The 21,036-nt window shown below is 50.6% G+C and overlaps 3 protein-coding genes across 3 annotated transcripts; 2 read left to right on the top strand and 1 right to left on the bottom strand.

Moving 5' to 3' along the window:
- Positions 1-3,263: 3,263 nt before the first annotated feature.
- Positions 3,264-3,834, bottom strand: N7539_005275 (uncharacterized protein; the record flags this gene model as incomplete). Its single annotated transcript, XM_056934877.1, is given in 2 exon segments — positions 3,264-3,718; positions 3,732-3,834. 2 exon segments carry the CDS (start codon positions 3,832-3,834, stop codon positions 3,264-3,266), a joined length of 558 nt encoding a protein of 185 aa, XP_056790071.1.
- An 11,340-nt stretch (positions 3,835-15,174) lies between these two features.
- Positions 15,175-17,379, top strand: N7539_005274 (uncharacterized protein; the record flags this gene model as incomplete). The annotated part of the gene is made up of 1 exon (XM_056934876.1): positions 15,175-17,379. The coding sequence occupies one exon, from the start codon at positions 15,175-15,177 to the stop codon at positions 17,377-17,379; it is 2,205 nt and encodes a 734-aa protein (XP_056790070.1).
- A 1,019-nt stretch (positions 17,380-18,398) lies between these two features.
- On the top strand, positions 18,399-20,895 carry N7539_005273 (RMD1 family protein; the record flags this gene model as incomplete). Its single annotated transcript, XM_056934875.1, has 4 exons — positions 18,399-18,452; positions 18,608-20,291; positions 20,374-20,559; positions 20,615-20,895. 4 exons carry the CDS (start codon positions 18,399-18,401, stop codon positions 20,893-20,895), a joined length of 2,205 nt encoding a protein of 734 aa, XP_056790069.1.
- Positions 20,896-21,036: the final 141 nt, after the last annotated feature.

The following is a 21,036-nucleotide window of genomic DNA, read 5'->3' as shown; positions in this document are numbered from 1 at the left end:
TTCCCCGTGGACCTTCATCAAGGTCTTTCACACACCCTCTGTGTTTACAACCATCTCATCTCCATATTGTCTTTTTTTTCCCCCGCATCCGGCTCCGTTGTGGCAGCTGGATCAAATCATCAATACCCGGTTATGCTGTCTGGGTGCTTGAACTATTATCGTCTCTAATTTCCATCTGCTCGAGGGAGTTCACCAATGGACTATCATCCCCACCTCAATCGCGCATGCGATCAGACCACCGAGCCTGAATTGTGCCATGGTCTTTGTTTTCTGTGTGCGTGCAGGACATGGAAATGCCAGACCAGATCAAACTGGACGAGAGGACACAGCCTCGACAGAGCGCAGTTTCTGGGGATCATTTGTTTAGCTTTTGGTTATGGGGCAAAGCATTTTGTACTGGACCGTTTTGTATTTTGTGTGTTGGTGGGATCTTGCGCCTCTCGTTGAAGTATATTTTCATATTCTTCTGTTTTCTTCTCGGAAGAGAATCCCATTGCGATATGGTGTCAGGGTTGGGTTCTGGGTTGCTTCAACATCATGATCGAGAATAGATCATCTGCTCTTGCACTTGCTCTTTTACCGCTTATAACTAATTACATATCATGGAGTGTGGACTTTTGATTGCTTTAGTCGCTTACCTTTGCATTTACATCGATACATCCTTCTGTATTTCTTTTCTTTTGGCTCTGATTATTCATTCGCTTGGATTCTTGTTCATGTTCAATATTGTGTACGTTATGGCAATTCACACTATCTGGTGATGTATTGGGCCTGACTGAGCTCAGTCATTCATTATATCATATCATCTGCTTATAAGAATGGTGTAAACTTACAAAGTACAAACTCCAAGCACTTCCAGCAAGCATCTCTGAAAGTCCATAGGTACCTCTCGCTCGATGAAAATGACCAGTCCCTCGTCCTCTGTTATACCCGACTACCGTACTCGTTCAAAATCACCCATTGGAGTCTGTCTGAGTTGGTTACCTGATTATACACTGCGCTATTGAATCGCGCTTGAAATATTTGTTGTTAGCTCTGTTATTCTGCCTGCTGCTGGGCGTGACTGGGGGGAAACACTCTAGCTACTGTCAGTGTCTTACTGGACAGTAGACAGTAGACAGTGGTACTGGTACCAGGTAGGCTAGGTACTAGTAGTGCATCTGCTCGACAAACTCTACTATACCAATATCATCTGAGCTGATATTATAGCTGGACCAGATCTCACTTCCTTTTTCTTTTTTTGAGAAGAGGGGGGAGGGGGGAGGTGATGATGAGCTTCTATCAGGCAGTGTACAGTGTATAATGTACTCTATATAGACTATAGTATAGTTCTCACATGGAAAAAAAAAATATTTCGAGGCCGGACGGACGGCGTGGAAAACACCTCGCAGCAGAGCTGCAGGGTCCTCGGCGAGAAGGAATCGCAATGCAACCACTCGGGGGTTGACTCAGTGAGTGTCTCGGTCTTCGGTCTGAGCGATCAAATGACAACTTCTCAGTACAGTGTCAGGACTCAGGACTGGAACTGAATTATGTCATAATGTCAATTTGATCCGGGATGTCTATTTTGAGACTCGGAGGATGCAGGGTGTGCGGGGGATGGATTTGGTGTTGGTTGTTTTTATTCTACGAGCTTTGAAGTATCTTAGCGAGGTATGTCCTTTTACACTGTACCTGGTATTGTTTGTTGCTTCTATAGAGGACCTGCGCTTTTGACAGCAGTCCCCGAGCTGGATGGTTTCGAGTAATCATATTGAAAGTGATCGATGAATTGAGTTGAGCTATTCTTATCGTTTCTTTTGGACGGTTTGTTCCATCTAGACGTTCTAGCATTTACCCACCACCACCACGACTTGACGTACCTGGAAGCACATCTGCTCGGGACGGACATCACTACAACAAAACCCTATCAAGCATCAAGACGGTTGTCTTTACACCCGTCCAGCCCAAATCAACCATTCGAAATGCATCCCACTTCCATTCTGATCGCGTTGCTCTCCCAGGTCCCCTTCTGCGGTATGTAGTACTGTACAGCCCAGCCTCGCCCACACAACGTCCCTGTTCCTGATCTTCCCGGCCCTTGAAACAATCCCCATCTTCTCTCATTCAAGCACGATCTCCCTCCCGACCTCACGCAAGTAACTCGAACTGTGAACGACAACCCATCACTTATCTGCGTCTAGTCGCCGGAACCCACGCATGTGGCAGCGCCTCTTGCACCGGCACAGAGCTATGTACGACCACCATTCTGGGCGAACCGACCACCACTACAGTGACCGCGTGTGTGCCGGCGCCGACGTGTCTGAGTGTATACTGTAAGTTCCACGCTTCCACGCTTCCACGTCCATATCGATGGGCAAGCCTGTCTTCCGCGACGGCCTGTTCCCACAGGCTCGGTCAAGTGGGATGTATCTTTATCAGCCAAACGTGTCATGTATAGACGAGAAGGTCCTTCAACGACTGCTCTGGCGGATTCATACTGACGCTCTGTTTCTCGGTCCAGCTGAGTGCATTCTCCCCGGTAACGTCATGGGTAATTGCTGTTCTGGTTACTGCGCCGCTCATAAATGTCGAGCGACGGATCAAAAATGGCCCTATTGTCAGGAAGATGGTGGGCCTTGCTTGACGGATGAGAATTGTTGCTATTCGTGGAGGAACGGGTGTGTTGGGGGTGTTTGTACGCAGGTGTTTGTTGATAGTAGGGGCGGCATTGGCAGCAGCAGCAGCAGTAGCAGTAGCGTGGTTTGAGGTCAGGTGGATTTGCTGGGGCGAGGTTGAATGGGGATGGATGGTGGGAGAATATTAACGGTGTGTGTGTGTGGGGAGGGTGCGAGAGGAAGACGAGAAAGGTTCATGGAGATTGCTAGCTGGTTGGTAGGCTTGATGATCTAGGGGATGGATGGTACATTGCAACGATAAGGGAAGATCTGTTGGTGTTGCTCTGGATTGCATGATGGCGTAAGGTAGTTTGTTCGAGTCTACATTCGATCTTCAGGTCCAGAGGCTGAATGTACATGCAAGTCCAAGCATATTGGGTCATCAAAGGTGTTCTGGACAGGGTCAAGCTCCATGATTATTTAAGGCAATTAACTTCCAGTCTCTTCATAGGATTTGGTCGATATAGACCTAGATCAGTAGGTACCGAAACAACTTATAAATCATCATGTGACGCTTTTGAATCTTTGCAAATGTCCATATCAGCAAAGAACCTACCTGATCCAGGCCATCACACCTCCCTACATCCATCTCCGTGAAACCCGTTCTCACAAGGACAACACCAACTCGGCCTGCTCTCGAATCGCCTTCATCGCAATCCTCCACAACTCCGGCCCAACAATCACCCTCGCAACTCCCAACTCCCGAATCTCCCGCGCCGTCAAGAACATCCCTTGTCTTTCTCCCCCCAGATTCATCTTCACACTCACCCTCCCCTGCAACTCCCTCGCCAGCACCCTCACCTTCCCCCTCTCCACCGCATCCTCCACCCTCCCATCCCTACCCTGGAACAACACGTCCGTCCGCGCATTCAGCACAAAATCAGGACACCCGACCTGCCGCGCCGCCTGCATCACGATCCGCACCCGAGCCACCGCCTCGTCGAGCGGACGCAGTGTACCTGTTGCATTGTCCACGTCCTCGTGGTTGCATCCGACTGCGCCGAGCGCGATGACCTGTTTGGTGAGGGCCGCGAGAGAGGGCAGATCCTGGGCGTAGCCGTCTTGGAGATCGACGGTGATGGGGAGGGCGGGATTGATGCGGCGGGTGGAGGTGAGGATGGTTTGGATGGCGGAGAGTGCGAAAGTGTTGGGCGATTTCGTTTTGGGTGGGAGGCATGTTGATGAATGGATGGAATAGGCGATTTGGGAATTCAGGGTGGATGGATGGATGAGTGGGAAGAAGGGTTTGTAATGTTGATGTTGTCAGAGATACAATTGTCGAGTTGAGGACCGAGTTCCTCTGTTGGATGTGAGGATGGTGGTTGCTGGCTCCAGCGGAATCGTCTCGCAAAATGAGGAAAAGAGACCAAGATGATCAGATTAGATCAGACTAGTGCAATCTTCCTCCGCGAATATCTTCGTCTTTGCTCTTGTCTTTCGCATTAAATAGTCGGCAGCCGAGTCATCACCGCCAGGTTGAGGATATTGTTGTCAAATTGACCAGTCACAGCTTGCGCTGGCAAGATCTCTACTGGCCCTCGAGACCGAGGCTCGAGCGAGTCGAGTCAAGAAGACATGGGCCATCAGTACTGACTCTGGAGAGACTTGATTCCCTTCAGTATATAGATTCCGCGAGACTATTCAACCAGAGGAATAGATCCAGAGGAGGAGAAAGAGGCATAGAAGCCTTGACATATCACTAGGCAACTTTTGCGCTGCTTCAGAGTCGACACTACTCGGCCTTGACAGTTGACAAACTTGACCCTGATGTGGTGATCGACCTGGTCACGAGATACGCCCCCCTAAATTAGAGGAATATTAAGGGTTCTTCTCCTTTACTAGCTCGAAGACCCTATCTTCTTCTAATTGATACGACTATTCTATCTCAAGAGGTGTTTGAGGATTAGAGCGACACACAACTCGGAACCCAACTCATCATCCTACCGATGAAATACAATGTAAGTATGACTATATCGAGAAAGTGGCAACGTTAGTCATGGATTGGTAAAATGATCGCATTGCAGTAGCCGTCTTCGGCGTCACTTGGGCGAAATGGTCCAAGCGTGGAGACAGCTTTGTTCCAAAAAGAAGCGCACATATCGTTTCGATCGTCCGTTGCTGGCATCCACATTTACCAACCGGCTGCTTCGCACGAAACAGAATAGCACTGAGACGACTGGGATCCTCCAGGGTCCTTATTTAGTTCCCGGCCGTTGCTTTTCCGGAAAGACGCCTCGACTGGGGGATGGGGGAAGTGGAATCGCGGGACTTTATCCGGACCAGTGCGTTGGTCCCGTCTTGTGTCCGGGATTTCCAGCTTGCGCTATCCTGGATGAATGTGGGCAACTGGGCACGACGGGGACAGTGGCTTGGAGTGCCCTTTGGGCAGGTCATAGGTTGGACCTCAATAGACGTGATGATCTTTGACTCTTTGATATATGCTCTATCACTTTCGCTCGATCAAATCATCAGAGTAGTATCCAATTCGGACAGTGACTAATGTTACAATCAACAACTAAATTGGGTAGTGTAACACTACAACTACTCACACTCACCCTATCTCCTTCAGGGTGGCGTTGCTCTAATCTTTCCATCCATCCACTCATCCCCGCCCATAATTTCGTTTAACTTTGGATCTATGGTGTTCCTGATCGCTGAACCCTCGTCTAGACATGTTTCCCACTGTTTGGTAGATGCGGTAGTAACGACTAAACAGCTAATACTAAATAGTCGTGGAGAAATCTCCCATCCTAAATCAAATACTATTCAAATCAGACGGTTCTACCGGCGTCACCGCGTATGCTATGTACACATAGTCATACAATCGTTCATTTTCCCCAAAAAAAAAAAAACCCCCCCAAAACGTCACACCTTCTAGGCTTCTACAGTACGATAGTAAGTGTAAGTATTCAGTATTACCGACTCACCGAGTAATCCCATCAAGTAACTTGAATTGTACTCTGTACTCTGTACTCTGTCCACAGTGTACAGCACAGCTGGACGTGGTCACATTCCCCTTCCTGCAGCCGGATCATCACACTTCCCTTGGAAGTTCCCAGTTCCGCCGCATGGCTTGAAGTCACTGGTTACTGGACCTCCTGCTTGAAAAGCCGGTTTCTCGCCTTATCATGTGAGGTGGACGCCTCAGCCTCAGGGCGAGGCGAGGTATACTGGCTGAACAGACCAATGCAGTTGTTGAACTGTATATGCGGCTATCATGCACCTTGGTGTACTTGTACAGTACTACTGACGCTGTAACACCTTGGTCTCTCCAACTGGTGACTACTCACGTAACTACAACTAGTGACTACTAACTAGTGGACCACTGACTACTGATCAGTGACTACTGAGTACTGACTGCAACACTGCAATATTCTAGAAGAAAACTCGTATCGACCATCTCCGACCGAGGGACGCATGCACATCGCCAGCCTGCGGGTCATACTGTACAAGCTACAAAGGTCAAACTACAAAGTAAAAACTTGGAGACTACACTGTACATGTTCTACATAAGACCTCCGAGTGCAACAAAAGCGTCGAAACCTAAAAGGCCCATCATTCCTTGCAGGCTTGCACTGCTCACGGCTGCAGTCTGCATCGGTGGAGTCGGGGCTCGGGCTCGGATTCTGCAAGTAAGGGGGATCCCACGGGTCGAGCATGTCCGCATGTCCAGTAATGCGGATTGGTTTGATCTGGTGGTTCCTGGGTTTGCGATCCTGAACGCCTTGGCTAGGTGGGGATAGATACGCTGGGAGATTTGATGAGGATATGATAGTTTGGAGGTGGGATAGATACTCTGGGAGATTTGATGAGGATATGATCGTTTGGAGATGGGAGTTTGTAGACTTTGTGCTGTGTACTACACAGTGTGTAGTGTAATCTATTTGCTTTGGTGTCGATCATAGAGGCCAAGACCGCGAAGTGAAACTGAGGCTGGGACTGGGACTGGGACTGGGCTGAATGGAACGGGAGCCGGGATGTGCACATTCTTGGAGTCAACTTCGAACCGTACAGTGGTAGAGTGAGTCTGAGGTTGCCCTCTTTCCTTGAGTAGTAGTCGGCGTTTTCAAATTTTGTATCTGTCTGGAAGCAGTTACATGGGTACGCCGTCTCAGAGTCAATGGCGATTGGGTGGTAGGCGCAGATGGGAAGTGGCTGGGTTTGCAGGGAGTTCTAGTTTCGTGTTTACGGTCGGCACTCAGTCATGGAAAACCTAATGCTGCCCTTCTGACGAAGATGTAGCGAAAGTTGGGGTGTACTACTACTGACACTACTGAGTACCACTCCCTGACTCAGTACGTTATAGTTAATACCGTCATGTCTTGCACGTATGTAACAGGATGCAGTCAGCTGATGAAATGTATTCGACGACAGTCTAGTCTACCGCGGGGACTGTGGAACTCAAGTCCAGTCTGAGCCGAGGATTCTCAACTCACTGACAGTCTGACACACTCTCCTAGCCCGGTGTTCAGTTGAATCTAAACCTGTATGAAAGTTACTTTAGGGCAATAGGACGTAGGTAGAGCCTTCTGCCGACATATCCACATCTGAGCCATGCCCTGACAAGATCCTGTTGATCCTGATCTGCATTCAATCGGATCACTCGCCGTGCAGGATCCCTACGAACCCGGCGCCCATCAATCCGATCCGCCCTGGCGGCTTTGCGGCATTGCGGCATTGCGGCTTCACCTTGGTCGACTCATCGAGAGGGACTTGCCCGAATACGGTCCCCATACTACCAACGCAGGATGGGATGTATAAGTCAATTGTGTTCCAAATGCGCCAAGGCACTGCCAGCAGAGAGCGATAGAAGGTATGGAAGTGTGCGTCGGGACCATCAAGGTCACGACGTGAAAACGGTCATGTGAAAAGACCATTCTGAGGGTCTGCCTCACGCCTGAAGCGATGGTACTTGGAGCGACTCCAGCTGACTGACTGCTAGGAGTAGGGACACATGCGCCGAAATGATTGGACCGGGGTTACTTTGTAAGTTTGCGGTTGCGACAGTCTGAGTCGACCGGCCGGATAAAGTTGTTGTCATCCTGTCATTCTGTCTCCCTTTCTCATCGAATGATTAATGCGCGCGACAGGAGGGATGCTGCCACCTTGACGAACAAGTCATGAATGCAAAGGGCCATGTTGGATGGTGGGGGCTGGCTGCATGTTCCGTCGTGAGGAGTGGGTGGTCGGACGTGGAAGTGGAAGTGGACATGACTCACACGTGACACCATACTCGTCATAGTCACCATCGTCATATAGTAGACGATGGATGAGGCGGGGATCAAAATAGGTGATAGGAAGCGAGAACATTCATGTTGTGCCGACCCCAGTTGTTGACTGCATAGTTGAATAATTGTCTTGAATCATGACTCAACAAATCTTGTGGCTGTCAGGTTCAGTAGTCTCTTCCTCTGTTGATGTTCACGAGAGTGAGTATGTTAAGTACTATCGTCCGGTGAGGAATGGTGATCATGTTTGTTTGAAGGGCGGTGAATCAACGTTGGACTCGAAGGCTGCGAGGGGCTTATGTACTGGGGCATGGGTAGTGTATTGCTCGTGGCTCATCCACGAGTGAGCGTCACCGGACGGATGACGGTCTGCTCAGTGCTCAGTGCTCAGTGCTCACTGCTCACTGCTGTGGCTCAGTCCTCATTTCACTGCTGCAGTCGGGTCATCATACTTGAGACTGGAGACCGCACTGACACTCCGCACTCGGCTGGACCTGCAGTGGGGACTCATCTTGAAGTCCTGAACGCTTCTCCCCAAAATCCAATTGTAGCCGAGCATCAACCGACACTTGCAACACATGTTGTAGACATGCCAACGGTACCTATACAATCCGACTCACAACGCTATTGCCCGGCTCTACCATGGTAGTAGCGGGATTCCCCCTCCGGGAACTTGTCCACTTGACTCAGCATCACGATGACTGTCGTGTCACTCTTGATCAATCTAAAATGCATTGCTCGGAAGCATGAAGGAGGGGAAGGAGAAAGTCAATTTTTCTGACAGGATTCCGTGTCCCCCGGGAATTGGGCAAGACAGCGTTTTTGCCTTCCGAACGTCCTGTCGAACCGAACCACACCAAACTCTATCACCTCTTGTGGCTTCACGGCCTCCACCGGCCTTCTTCTGGGTCTAGCGGAGGATAGAACACTTTCCGAAGAGCAGATATCATGGACACTCGCACTGTCATTCACACAAGTAATGTCCAGTCACCCGTGTATGCCTGTATGGCTCTATCCCCCTCTTTATGATGGGATCTGAGACATAAGAGTGATAGGGCGTTGATCGCGTACCCATGTACTTTGATCATGTAGACGAAGCAGAGCCAACACTCATGCCCGACTACGAGGCACACACGAGTCAGCTATCTCCAGCGTGGTGGCACCTTCTCCAGGAGTCCCGGACCGTCTCATTGAAGATCTGAGGACGACGGCATGGGTCGGCATTCACCAGCGACCGTGCAGATTATTGATCCACGATCGAGTGGAAGAAAGTATGGCAAATGCACCAAATGCACGGTCTATCGCCTCCACCACCTCTGTCAGGTTGTCCAGTGTGAATAGTGAACAATTTAGTCTGATCTGAGTCCTGCGGCCAATCCGTCCTTGAGGAAATCGGCATGTGCAGTCCCTCGCCAGTCTAGTTGACATCAGATCAGCCCTCTTGGCCAAGCGTGTCTGAGGTTGGCCCCTGCCCGGCCGCGCTGGTGCATCCGCCCCCAAGCGATGGCGAGTGTGGATGGTGATTGTATGACTGGACCTCCTTGGATGAGAGAACGAGGGCGTCTCTGCTCGTCGTGGTTGACAATCTTCTCTGGGCGGTGTACTGTACGGGCGTGATCTTGTTTACAGATTCAGTGTTGTCTCCCTGCAACAGCTGCGTGCTTCAACTTCGTACTGCGACTAACTACCCACCCCGAGTACAGTACATGAGTACAATGTCCATGTCTGCATGATAAGTTAGACCATCTCAGGTACTGTACTGCACGTCCTTGCCGGATCGAGGTGAGATCCCATCTACATACGCATGCACGCAGCAGCGTCCGACCCTGCCTTCAGGATCTCTTGCTTTGCTCTTGTTCTTCCTTTGGCAAGAAAGTCACCGTAGCTCATGACGCAATTTGCCTCTCTCCGTTTTCAAAAGGTCAATGTCACGAGTCAACCTAGACCATCCCCATCTTACCCAACTTCCAACCCGCCAGCAACCCCTCACAAAACCACCACGGGCCGGACCCGCTGCCTGAATCCGTGCCTGCGTGCATGAACGAGGGGGCGAGATGAAAAGAGGCCTAACCACACATGACGGGGCGCAGTTCTGCAGCTTGCTGAATACATTATCGCGCAGTTCTGCAGCTTGCTGAATACATTATCGCGCACTTCAGCGTCGCACAGCATAGAGTAATAGAGAAATTTGTGCAGACTGCGGACTGCGATTTGCAAACACGACAATGACTGCCAATATTTTCTCGAGCCCTGTGTGTCAATTCAATGTACCGGTACAGTACGTGTGCATGGCCATGCGCTCGCATTCCTCGGGAAGATACATCGGGATTCAAGGCGCGCAACGAGTGATTGGTCGACCTGACGAAAAGACCAGCCCTGTTGAATATGATGACTTGACAATTTCTAAGCACGGGACTTAACTTGGGCTACTACCGGACAGAGGGAGTGGACACCAGACAGAGGGTAATGGGTATGTATGGCGATCTTGAGCCCTGTCCTCTTTTAGCCCTTTGCTCTACAATTGAGGTTGTACAATTCAAAACACTCGTACATCTGACCCAACTCCTGTTGGTACTAGGTAAGGTACTTCTATAGTTAGTTAGTCACTACCTAATGACCTGTTACGATCTATAACAGGATCGAAGCATCGTCACTGGAATGTCTCATACCTTTTTGAATCGAGGTTGAATCAATCTTGTTCGGTCAGAAGCGTTCATCAAAGATGAATATATGATGTTTGAGTCAGGCTGATCATTCCCGAGACCTCTGCCCCGATCTCTTTCCTTGGTAACACCTGCCCGCTCGTCGCTTTGGCTCATGCGAATGAGGTATGTCATGCTTTGTGGTTGCGTGGGATCGATCGCCTACTATACCATCACCTTGTGAGAAACGCTTCTTTTCAGTATAAATCATTTACCTAGTTCCGGGGGAAATAATCTTCGTGACGAGCATTGAGAAGGGTACATATCTACCTATTCAGAAAAGAGGAATTAGGAGACATCTGGATTTTAAAAGGGTTTGATCTGATTTCTGGAGAAGGCTTCCGTATATGTTGCCTTCCTACGCGGGCAGGCATATGTAGTTGAGAGTTTGGGTGCTCATGAGTTTTTTCCGGCCCTTGCTCAACCTGGGAGACCGGAGAAGATTGCCGACCGCTACCTGAGGATTGCTGAATTCATGCAGGTCAAGTCCGGATGGAAGTTGGATAAATAGACATCTCTAGATCCCCAAACATCTTTTGCGTTTCTTTAAGAGAGCCCTTTACCATAGTCTCAGTCAGGTCCATGTCAAGGTGCCGTACATCATTCTGCTACTGTGTTAGTTGCGATTGTCATGGATGATGGAGTTCCCCTTGGACTCATACTGTTAACCCAGGTACCGAGGGCGAACTGCCCAAGACTCCCAACCTTGTCCATGTATGATTAGTATTACATAAATTAAAACCAGGACACGACTACACGTGGTCACATAACTTACAGTATCTGGTACTTTACACTTTACAAGTTTACACAATCAGGACCCGAATCTTCACAGGCTCGTCTGTCGAGAGACTCAAGACTCAAGACTCGAGACTCGGCCGGTGGGTCTGGAACCCTCGGCCCCATTTTTCGTCTCTTGCTTTTTTTTTTTTTTTGGTTACCCGCGGATGGAGACAGGTTCTCCTCACAGATGCACACCACTTTCCGTTTCACAATCTCCGAGGAATGTGCAGGAAGGAGTGGTAGGACTAGGTGGGATTCGGGAGATGTTTGCACTGTGCAGTGGGAGGGTATAGGGCTCCTGAATCTGATAGGTGATGACACCATGGAAGTTATTAAAATAATTGAGATCGTCAACGCATGTCGTATCGGGAACTGGAGATGACATTGAAGCATGAGTTCTCCCGATCGGGATGACTTTCCTGAGCGCCCGTCAGGCTGACTATTGTCATGGGGCATCGCAGTGAGATTGGTGAGAGTGTCTCTCATCCCCATGATCCAGACTATTGTACAACAGGATGCAGTGCCACTAGCCACATGTCCATGGTCACAGTTGACGCTTGACAGTACTGGCACTCAGTCCGGTCATTTAGTCGTGGTGATAGCCTTGAAGAATTACATACACTCACAGAGTATTTTTTTTCTTCAAAATACAGGATCGTGCTGGGATTCTATTCTGTAAAGTGACTTGTATTGATTTTCTGTACCTCCGGCGTCCACGCCTCCTCTGTTCTACTACGGAAAAGGACAGGCTGATTGTTCCAACAAGGGAAAAGACATAGAACTCGGGTCGGCGGCCCATTGTCGGTCCTCGTACCGGGCAGTCGGGCGATGCTCCGGTACGGATGCATGGTATCGCAACCAAGTTCATCAACAAATGTGAAATCCGGAACGAGCCGTAGAATAATACTGAATGTGGACAGAGAAGTCCCGGTGGATGGAAAGAGGGGAGGGGGAAATGGTAGAAGCATTGTAGATGAGTGACAGGGGCTTGACATTAAGTAGAAGGAAAAGTGGACGCTATTCAGTAGTAGAATGCTAATGGAAGGGTAGGATCTTGAATAGAACCATCATTAATAGAATTATGTCAAGGATGGCGGGATTACAGATCGGACTGGATTCAGATTGTTCCAAAGGATTGGAAGAAGACGGATGCTGTAAGACTAAGCTCACAATGTACGCCGTACAGTAGTGTTTTTAACAATGAGTAGTCTCACTCTCAACTCTCAAGTTACAGCTCTCAAGCTCTCCAGTCCAGCGCTTACACAATATTACAGAGTCATATTAGCTACATATGGGAATCGCATTATTGCAAGGCTGTATTAAACATACAAGAACCACTCAGATAAGCAGATATAAGAATAGAAATAACAAAGGGTATATCCGCTTGAATTATATTAAAGATCTGATTCAGTACTATCCTGTCCGTTTGTGTTTGATCCGATTCTCGTTCACCCTTTGTCCTCCTACCCGGACAGGGGCGGGTTTTATCTTTCTTTTGGCGCTTTTACTGCGACTTTCACGTTGCTGTCCCTCTCTCCCCTTTCAATAGTCTCCGATGGAGCCAGTCTAGCGCTCTAATACATAGATAGTGATGATCTAATTTGGAAACATTTCAGGATCCGACTAACCCACTAGTGATGCACCAGCCTTCAATGAGACGGGTGCTCATGGAGCCAGGGATGATGAGACCGAACGAATGAGGTTGTTTCCGGACGGGCTAGTCTGGAACAAGGAGAAATGATTCTTCACAGTTCACAGTTCACACTGGTGATCGTCACCGGGCGGACTGTCATAGCACAGCAACGAGGGACAATAGATGAAGTCTGGACAGAGGGTGGCTTAATACTTACTAACCTACCTAGTAGTGGTATAATTAGATGAGTCAATACGTACTGAATAGTACATACCACATACTCCAAGTACAAGAGACATACTAAATAGTATGGTAGTTAGTACCAGATAGTGATACTACCTAGACTGAGAGACCTTCAGACTCATGAAAGCGTCAAGTTTCCACATATCCAGCACTATGTCTATGAGAAAAAAAGTCTCAGGTGACCGGCCAACAACTAAGTAGAAGCTGGTATTGCCCAGTTAAGAGCCGTATTGTAATGTACACTCGGTCATTCCGATTCAGTTAGGTAGATTGTAGAGCAGTCTTGAATTCGGAGCAAAACATTACAAATGTTAGAATGACTGATCCAGAGTCGATTATTGACACCTGACCAGCGGAATCAGGCAATCACGAGGGTCACTACGACTAAACATGAGCAATGATAATACGAGAATGGAGGTTGGGGGCCAATTCATTCGTTAATCATGAGTCGTTGATGGGGGGTTGGATCACGAGAGTTTGTCATTTCCGATCAGGCCAGTGGCCGTGCAGACTGGGAGATACTTGACAAGTTGATTGTACCTCATCCCGACCTGTAAGTCTAGGTAAGTAAGTTAGTGGGATTGCATGATTTGTCGATGGGCAAAGAGCCGTGTGACTGTTTAATTTGTCAATGGCCTTGAGACCTCTTTAATAGATCGGTGCCTGCCACTGCCTGGTGACACCCTTTTCATTCTTCTTTGTGTTTGTTTTGCCTTCATCAATTTCATTAGTGCCGTCAATAATAAATGAATGCTGATTAACGTTAGATCGCGCCCTGCGACGGGGACCTCCTCTGGTCGGTACCCAGGAAAACCGAAAAGGGAACAATAGGACAGACTTCCTCGTATTTCATCATAATACATAGCGTAGGGCGTAGACCAATCAAGAGTTACACACCGTGTACCTGGCAGGCTGGCAGGCTGGCACTGCACTGACTGTGTTGGGGCTGTATGTATTTAACTGGTACAGTACGCTGCATTGTATTGCATCGCCATCGTATGTTATGTATGTATCTTCACTTCTTCAGTGATTCTTTACACTTTACGGTACATGCATTCTGTGTACCTCCAAATAAAACTCCCGATAACCTCCTACCGCTGTTGGCTGGCTACTGAAGCGTGTACCCTTTCCGCCCGGGTTGTCTCTGCTTTGCTAATCCCCTGACGTGCGTGGAGGATGTGGTCCTGTCCGGCGTCTGCGCTTCAGCCTTCGCCGTACCTCAACCTCATTTGAAGCCTAACATTTTTGAACCTGGACAGAGCAAGACTGGTTAACCTCATTCATGGTTACTTCGATCAGACTCTTCGTCCTGAAGTTTATTGCACCAGGTGGGATTTTGCCTGTCCTCCAGACCCTGGTGCTTTGGGTCGGTACCCTTATGTACACTCACCTTCCGGTCAACCGCTACCCAAGGTACTGTACCTTTCGGAGTAATACAATAATACATCCAGTCCAGTCCAATCCAGTCCACCGGAGGTCGCCCAGGACCACCCGACTTTCCCCCCCCCCCCCTCAGCTACGCTACGCCCTCCCCACTCTCCGCTTCGCCTTGCTCGTCCTCTCCTCATTCCTCATTCTCTACTCTCTTACTCACCTCTTTTCTCTCACTTGCCCGATTGCCATTCTTTCTTTTCCTCTTGCAAAACCACGACATCTACTAGCCAGATAGCTTTCTTACCCTCTTGCAATCCATTCACATCATTCAGCTCGAAACTCCACCTCCTGTTGTCCTCGCCACTTGCCGGCACCATCTCCTCGGCTACTCGATCTGATGCCGGCGTTGCCTCACTTGCCCGTGCAGTTGGCCGCTTGACTTGCAGCCCTCACGCTGCCAGCCGACTTCCCTCCAGTCCACGGAGTAGCCCTTCAGTGAGATCTCAGTCTCACCTTCACGAAGATCGAGGGGGACTCTCACCTCCTCTTCTCTCACGATGGCCAGTCTGGAGATCCCCGAGACCGGGTTGACTCTCCGCCCGGGAGATCAGCCGGGTGATGCAGTCGCCAAACCCGTTCAATTCATGCGGCTGAATCTGGCACAACATACCCTGGATGAGTTGATATCGAGTCTCCGAACGGACGGTGCGGCCGTCAAGGTTCGCATGGGCAAGCACCCGTCGCTTCACTACGGCAATAAATCACAATCCTTCCATGCGTATCCCGAAACCCACCGATCCGAGATCTACAATGCCTCCGACGATAAGCAGAATCTCTACTTTGCTGGAATTTTGAGCCACAGCTTGGAGGTCGAGAAAGCCCGGGAGGATACCGCCGGGACCGATCAGGCCCTGGCTAATCTGGAGCAGAGTCTCAATGCTTTCAAGGAGGGCAAGGCTTCCAAGTCAACCCATATCATTCATCCGGCCAAGTTGAATGCTCTGAAACGAGGCACCCCTAGTCGGCTCTTGAATATTGGTCTCAAGTCCAAAGACATGACCGAGAAAGATCGGTTGTATGAGGAGTCCCTCCGGTCGCTCCCACCGAGTCCGTCTTTTGGACCGCCAGGGTCTCCTTTGCCCGGCATGACGGCAACCTCGGCGCCGTCCTCACAGGCGAAGAACGACGCTCGCCTCCAGGCACTGAGGACCCCGCTGATTCACCTCCTTGCGATTCGGCCCGTGTCGACCAAGTTCTTGGCCCGGCAAACTCGATCCTCCATCGAGGACTGCACCGCCTTGGTCCAGAAATATGGTGCCGAGAACCGCATCGATCGAGAAAAGTACGATCTCAAGGATAAATTCTACAAGGATCTTGACGTGTGGAATTTTCCGTACCCCAGCCAAGATGACCGACAGGCTGCCATTGACAAGGCTATTTCCGCCTTCGATCGCATGCGCCTGTCGCGATCTGATCAGCTATGGCAGGGACTGCTGCCCAAGGAGGAGCGTGGCAAAGGTAAATGCCTGTCCAGACTCAACCTGCAAAGCGGCTTGGTTGGCAAAAAGCCGGTGACATCTGGAACGGCCGCGGACGGTGTCGACAATCGGAAAGATGCCGATGCCGCTGGTAGTGGAACAGATCGCTCAAAGGCTGCTTCTACCTCCGCTGCCACCAAGAAACCGGGACAGGCGACCGCAGCCAAAGCACGCGCGGAGAAGGACTCCACCAAGCGACCGGCCAAAAACAAAAATGTGAACAGCACCTTGACCGGCCGGATCACCAAGAAGACGGGCGGAAAAGCCCCCGTCAAGGCTCCTCCCACTGACACGAAGTACAAGTCAGCAGAGTTCGTGCATGACTCCGATGTTTCTGACGATGACGAGATACCTGATGCTCCATCCCCTCCCGCGTCTGCAAAGGATGCTTCTCCTGCCCCGACCTCGGCACCAGCTGATCGCTCATCGAAGCCCGTCAAGACGAATGGGGCGAAGAAGACAGGGCAGCCGACCCAGTCCCCGGCAAAGAAGGCCACGCAGGCCGTGGCAAAACCCCGTCCCAAGGAACGGCCATCAGTGGCTTCGGCGCCGAAGCGTCTCAAGGCTGACGCTCCAGGCCCGCAAGTGGACGCTGCGAAAGCCGCGGGCAAGAGGCTTCCTTCCTCACGATTCTCCACGTCCCCCAGCAAACCCTCGCCCTTGACGTCCCCTCCGACTAGTGTATCTGACGCAATTGGTCGGAGTCGCTCCGACAGCCACAACCAGTCCTCGAGCTCCTCGTCCTCTTCCCCGCTTATCTCTCAACTTGGCCGGTCCAAAGTCCCGGGAGGCGTGCCTGCGCTGGATACTGCCAATCGACCGGGTGCTAGTGCTGCCAAGGGAGCCCCTGTTACCGTCAATCCTCTCAAGCGCAAGGTTGCGCCTGAGAAGTCGACAGCCCCAAATAACGTTGGTGCTCGAGTCGCGCCCAATAGCAACGACTCCAAGCGCCGCCGAGCTGTCAGTACTTCGAGTGGCGGTAGCACAGGCAGTGCATCACCACCAATGAGCTACAAGGTTGCACAACGCCGGCTGTGGGACAAGTCACAAAGATTCAAAAGAGCATACGCGAGATACCATTCCTTGCATGAGTCTCTGGCCTCTCAATCTAATCCCTCACCGGACTCCATTTCCAAGTTGGAGAAATGGCATGAGCAGTTGACTCGCATGAAGAACGAAATCTGGGAGGAAGACCGAAAGCTTCGCGATGGCTCCCATTCGTGACGGCCATTTACTACTGAGAACGAGTCCATTTTCCCTCCAAATTCATGTGAGGACTTTTCTCCCCGTAATTATGCATGGTGAAGATGACATTTTGTCCTCCACCCTTTTATTTTTCCTTTGTATTCCCACAAATACCTCCCCATGACTTCACCTGATTTTCCAACAAGCATATTCCCCCTTTGTGGTCGATTGTTCCTTGAACTGGACGATAATGGCCAACATCCACATTTTTGTACTCGACAGACTAAATAATGGGCGTTTCTCATGGATGTGATATTTCTGCATTTTCCGCATTCGGTGCATCTTCGAAATCGATGATATGAATACCGGTGTCTTACCTTAACTCTGAAAAAGTCTGCGTCGACAGTTGATACCAACAGAAAATGTTCTTCGCTTTCAATCAAGTCCTTGTTCCGTCTCCGCGTGTGTTTGCCTTCCGTTACTAGATATCTTTTGTGTACGTGACTCACATCCATCAATGTGAAGGTAGACTTACTCAATGAAGCCACAAATAGAGGACTTGTAGTCATGGCAGTATCTCCCATCCGATCTGCAAGACCCAGATCGTCATGCCGATCCATCAGGCAGTGAGCTTACCCCGGATCCTCGCATCTGCAACTGTCATGGTTCCGTGGTGCCGTCCTGGACAAGCAGAGTGTGATTGGCTGATCCGCCACGTGGCTATCGGTGGACTCCGTCGTCCAGTGCCAAGGCTTCCTGTAAAGTACTTGATGGTTTAGAATTTGGCAGGTTTACACTTTACAGTAACGAGACGGTAAGCTCACCCTGGTTACGTCATCTCAAAAGTCCCATCACGCTACTCCGCAAAGGGTCTAGCGCAAATGGGGAAACTGAGACCACTGACAGCAAGACTGATGATGGTCAAACCGCGTAGCACGACGGTTTAAGCCATTCCACATTCGCAGCAGGTCGATCTTCTGGTTGCGCTAACTTTCTCGCGAAGGCTTTCTGCAAGAACCATTGGGAGACCCTCTTGATTCAACAAGAGGCGCGCGAAAATGACTCCCCCAGCTCATGGTCGGGGAACCAGCCAACGTAGCCCGACCGTTCTGGTAAGCTCAAGCCGTGGCCCCAATTCCTGCCTGGATCGACGTGACGAAACGAAGGAAGGATGTGACAGTGAAAAGAATGCTGGTTTCATAAAGCTACACTCTTGCGTCTGCTTCCAGTCGGGTGGAATATAGCGCTCACACATGCTTGAACATAGGTCACCGACTCTCGCGATCAACAATCCGGACCAACCCCTCGGCAGCGTCGATCTCCTGCCACACGCTTCATCACGGTTGACAATGTTCTTCAATACGCCTCGGACGTACCATCTCAACAGCGGCGCCAGCCGCCGCCCATCTCGCGTTCCCGCCGACTTGCCTCGGCTGCCGGTGGACTGATCTCAAGCTCCGGTGGGAGTAGCTCTACGAGCGCCTCGGTAAACTCCATCACAAAAGGTGGCCGCCTCGCCGCCCAGCCACGGCTTCCTCCGCGGACAACAAAAGTCAGCGAGAAGCTGGTGCTGCTTCCGGATACTGGCGAAGTCGACGAGACGGACGATGGCGAGCAAGACGATGGCGAGGGTCAGGACGAATTGGTCGACGAGGAACTTGTTCAGCGCATTGCGCGAAACCAGCGCATTGATCCCGAAGCGATCCGGCAACAACTATTGGTGAAGAAGCGACTTGGAGGAGATTTTGGAATCGATAATGATGTTGCGCCATTGTTGGCCGAAGAGGAGACGACAAGAAGGCGGCGGATTGGACCTGAGCGGGCAAAGAGTTACGCGGAACGGTTGCCCAAGGCGCGACGAACTGAGAAGCTTGCGCGGGTCACTGCTTACTGTACGGCACAGGCGTATAAGATGGGCTCTGTGGCAGCTTTTGTCAAGGATGTGCATGGGGCCCGCACGAAGCTGTATGATGATTGCCTGTACACGGCGTATCACTTGCCTTTGCTGCCGGGTGATGATGGATACCGCTTGCGGAGTAGTCCGGTGCTGAAGATCCCTGGCGGCAAGTCCTTGCTTGACGAGGAGATTGAGCGGAACGAGTTGAGGGATCACCATGACGACTTCCTAGAGGAAGCGGAAGAGCATTCTGTTGTTGGTCATGGCCGGCATGAGCATGAGCATCATGATGAGCGTTCACCTGGCGAAGACGGGGGCCGCAGCACGGAGAGTGAACATCGCGCTGGTTACATGGATCGCATTTCCGAGGAAGATGCACCAGGCCAGGGCGGGAGGCACAAGAACACAGATGCCGATTCTGGGGCGCAAAGCAGTGGCGCTCAACTTGAGAGTGAACAGTCTCAGAACGCAGCGGAGACACGGCCCCGGCGGCGTCGCCACAGTTCCGACGACGGTCAATCTCGTATGAGAGAACGCAATTCTCCCCCTATCACCTCTACGACACCCCCAATTCCGGAAACCCCTGCTGCCCGGACTCTTTACAACGTTGCCGAAATGTTCGTCTTCACCTACGGAGTGGTCGTGTTTTGGAACTTTACGGAGCGACAAGAGAAGGATCTGCTGGCAGATCTTGCCTTTGCCACGTCTTCGGCAACTGGCATCCCCATTCCGCTAGCGACCATGCCTCTGGACGAAGAGGACTTCGAGACCGAGGAATTCCATTTCGAATATTCGACCGAGATCTCACGACCTCGTGTGTACAACGACATGATTACTCTTCGCAGTGGAGATCACATGATCAAGCTGGCTATCAGTCATGGCATCTCACAGAGCACGAAATTGTGTTTCTTTGAAGAAGTCATGGCTCGCCAGATGGCAGATGCCAAGGACGTCCCGCGTCGTCTGGCCACGACGGGCAAACTTGGAATGAAACGCGAGGAAGTGTTTCGAATTCTTGGCCGTCTCTTCAAGAGCAGAGTGGAGGTCAATCTATGTAATAACCCAAACCCCAGATTTTGATGGCTGTTTTCATTTGTTGTGTCCCAAATTGCTAACAATTGTTCGACTACACCCAGCCTCGAACATGCTCGACGTTCCGAACTTCTTCTGGGAGAGTGAGCCTAACTTGTACCCCCTATATATCGCTGTGCGCGAGTACCTGGAGATCAAGCCGCGGATTCAAGTCTTAAACGAGCGCTGTCGGGTGTTCTTGGATCTCGCCGAAATCCTGTCTGATTCGATCGCCGATAATCGAACTTCCCGTACGTAATACCCAGCTGTGTTCCAGGTGGACCTTGCACTGACATTCTCCTGCAGATCAAACGTGGATCATTATTGTTCTTATCATCATCTCTATTCTGGTCACGATTTCTGAGGTCTTCTTGCGTTTCGGCTTGTTGCATGCTCGTGAAGGTGCTGCTGCAAGCCCCGCGACCATCATTGCGCGTGCGATGGGCCGTTCTCCACGTATTGTGCCTTCGGTCTCGTCCAATACGTCCACGAACATGGCCATCCCGCCAGGCTGTATATGCCCCTCTGTTCCTCCATCCGGTGCTCTGGACACGAGTATTCGTGGTATAATGGGCGCGGACTCCTGAAAGAGCCCACTGGATCGTTAGCGTGATTTTGAAGGCCGACTTGTCGACTTTTGGCTGGAAATTGGAGTTTCATGGGAGCTTGACCACTCATTTTCGGAGATGAACAACCGGGGGCGTACTCAGGCGGAAAAACACTACTAA

Source organism: Penicillium diatomitis, assembly GCF_028827545.1.
Source record: "Penicillium diatomitis strain IBT 30728 chromosome Unknown utg000005l_segment0_segment0, whole genome shotgun sequence".
NCBI classification, from domain to species: domain Eukaryota; kingdom Fungi; phylum Ascomycota; class Eurotiomycetes; order Eurotiales; family Aspergillaceae; genus Penicillium; species Penicillium diatomitis.
This window is presented reverse-complemented; position numbering and strand designations above follow the sequence as displayed.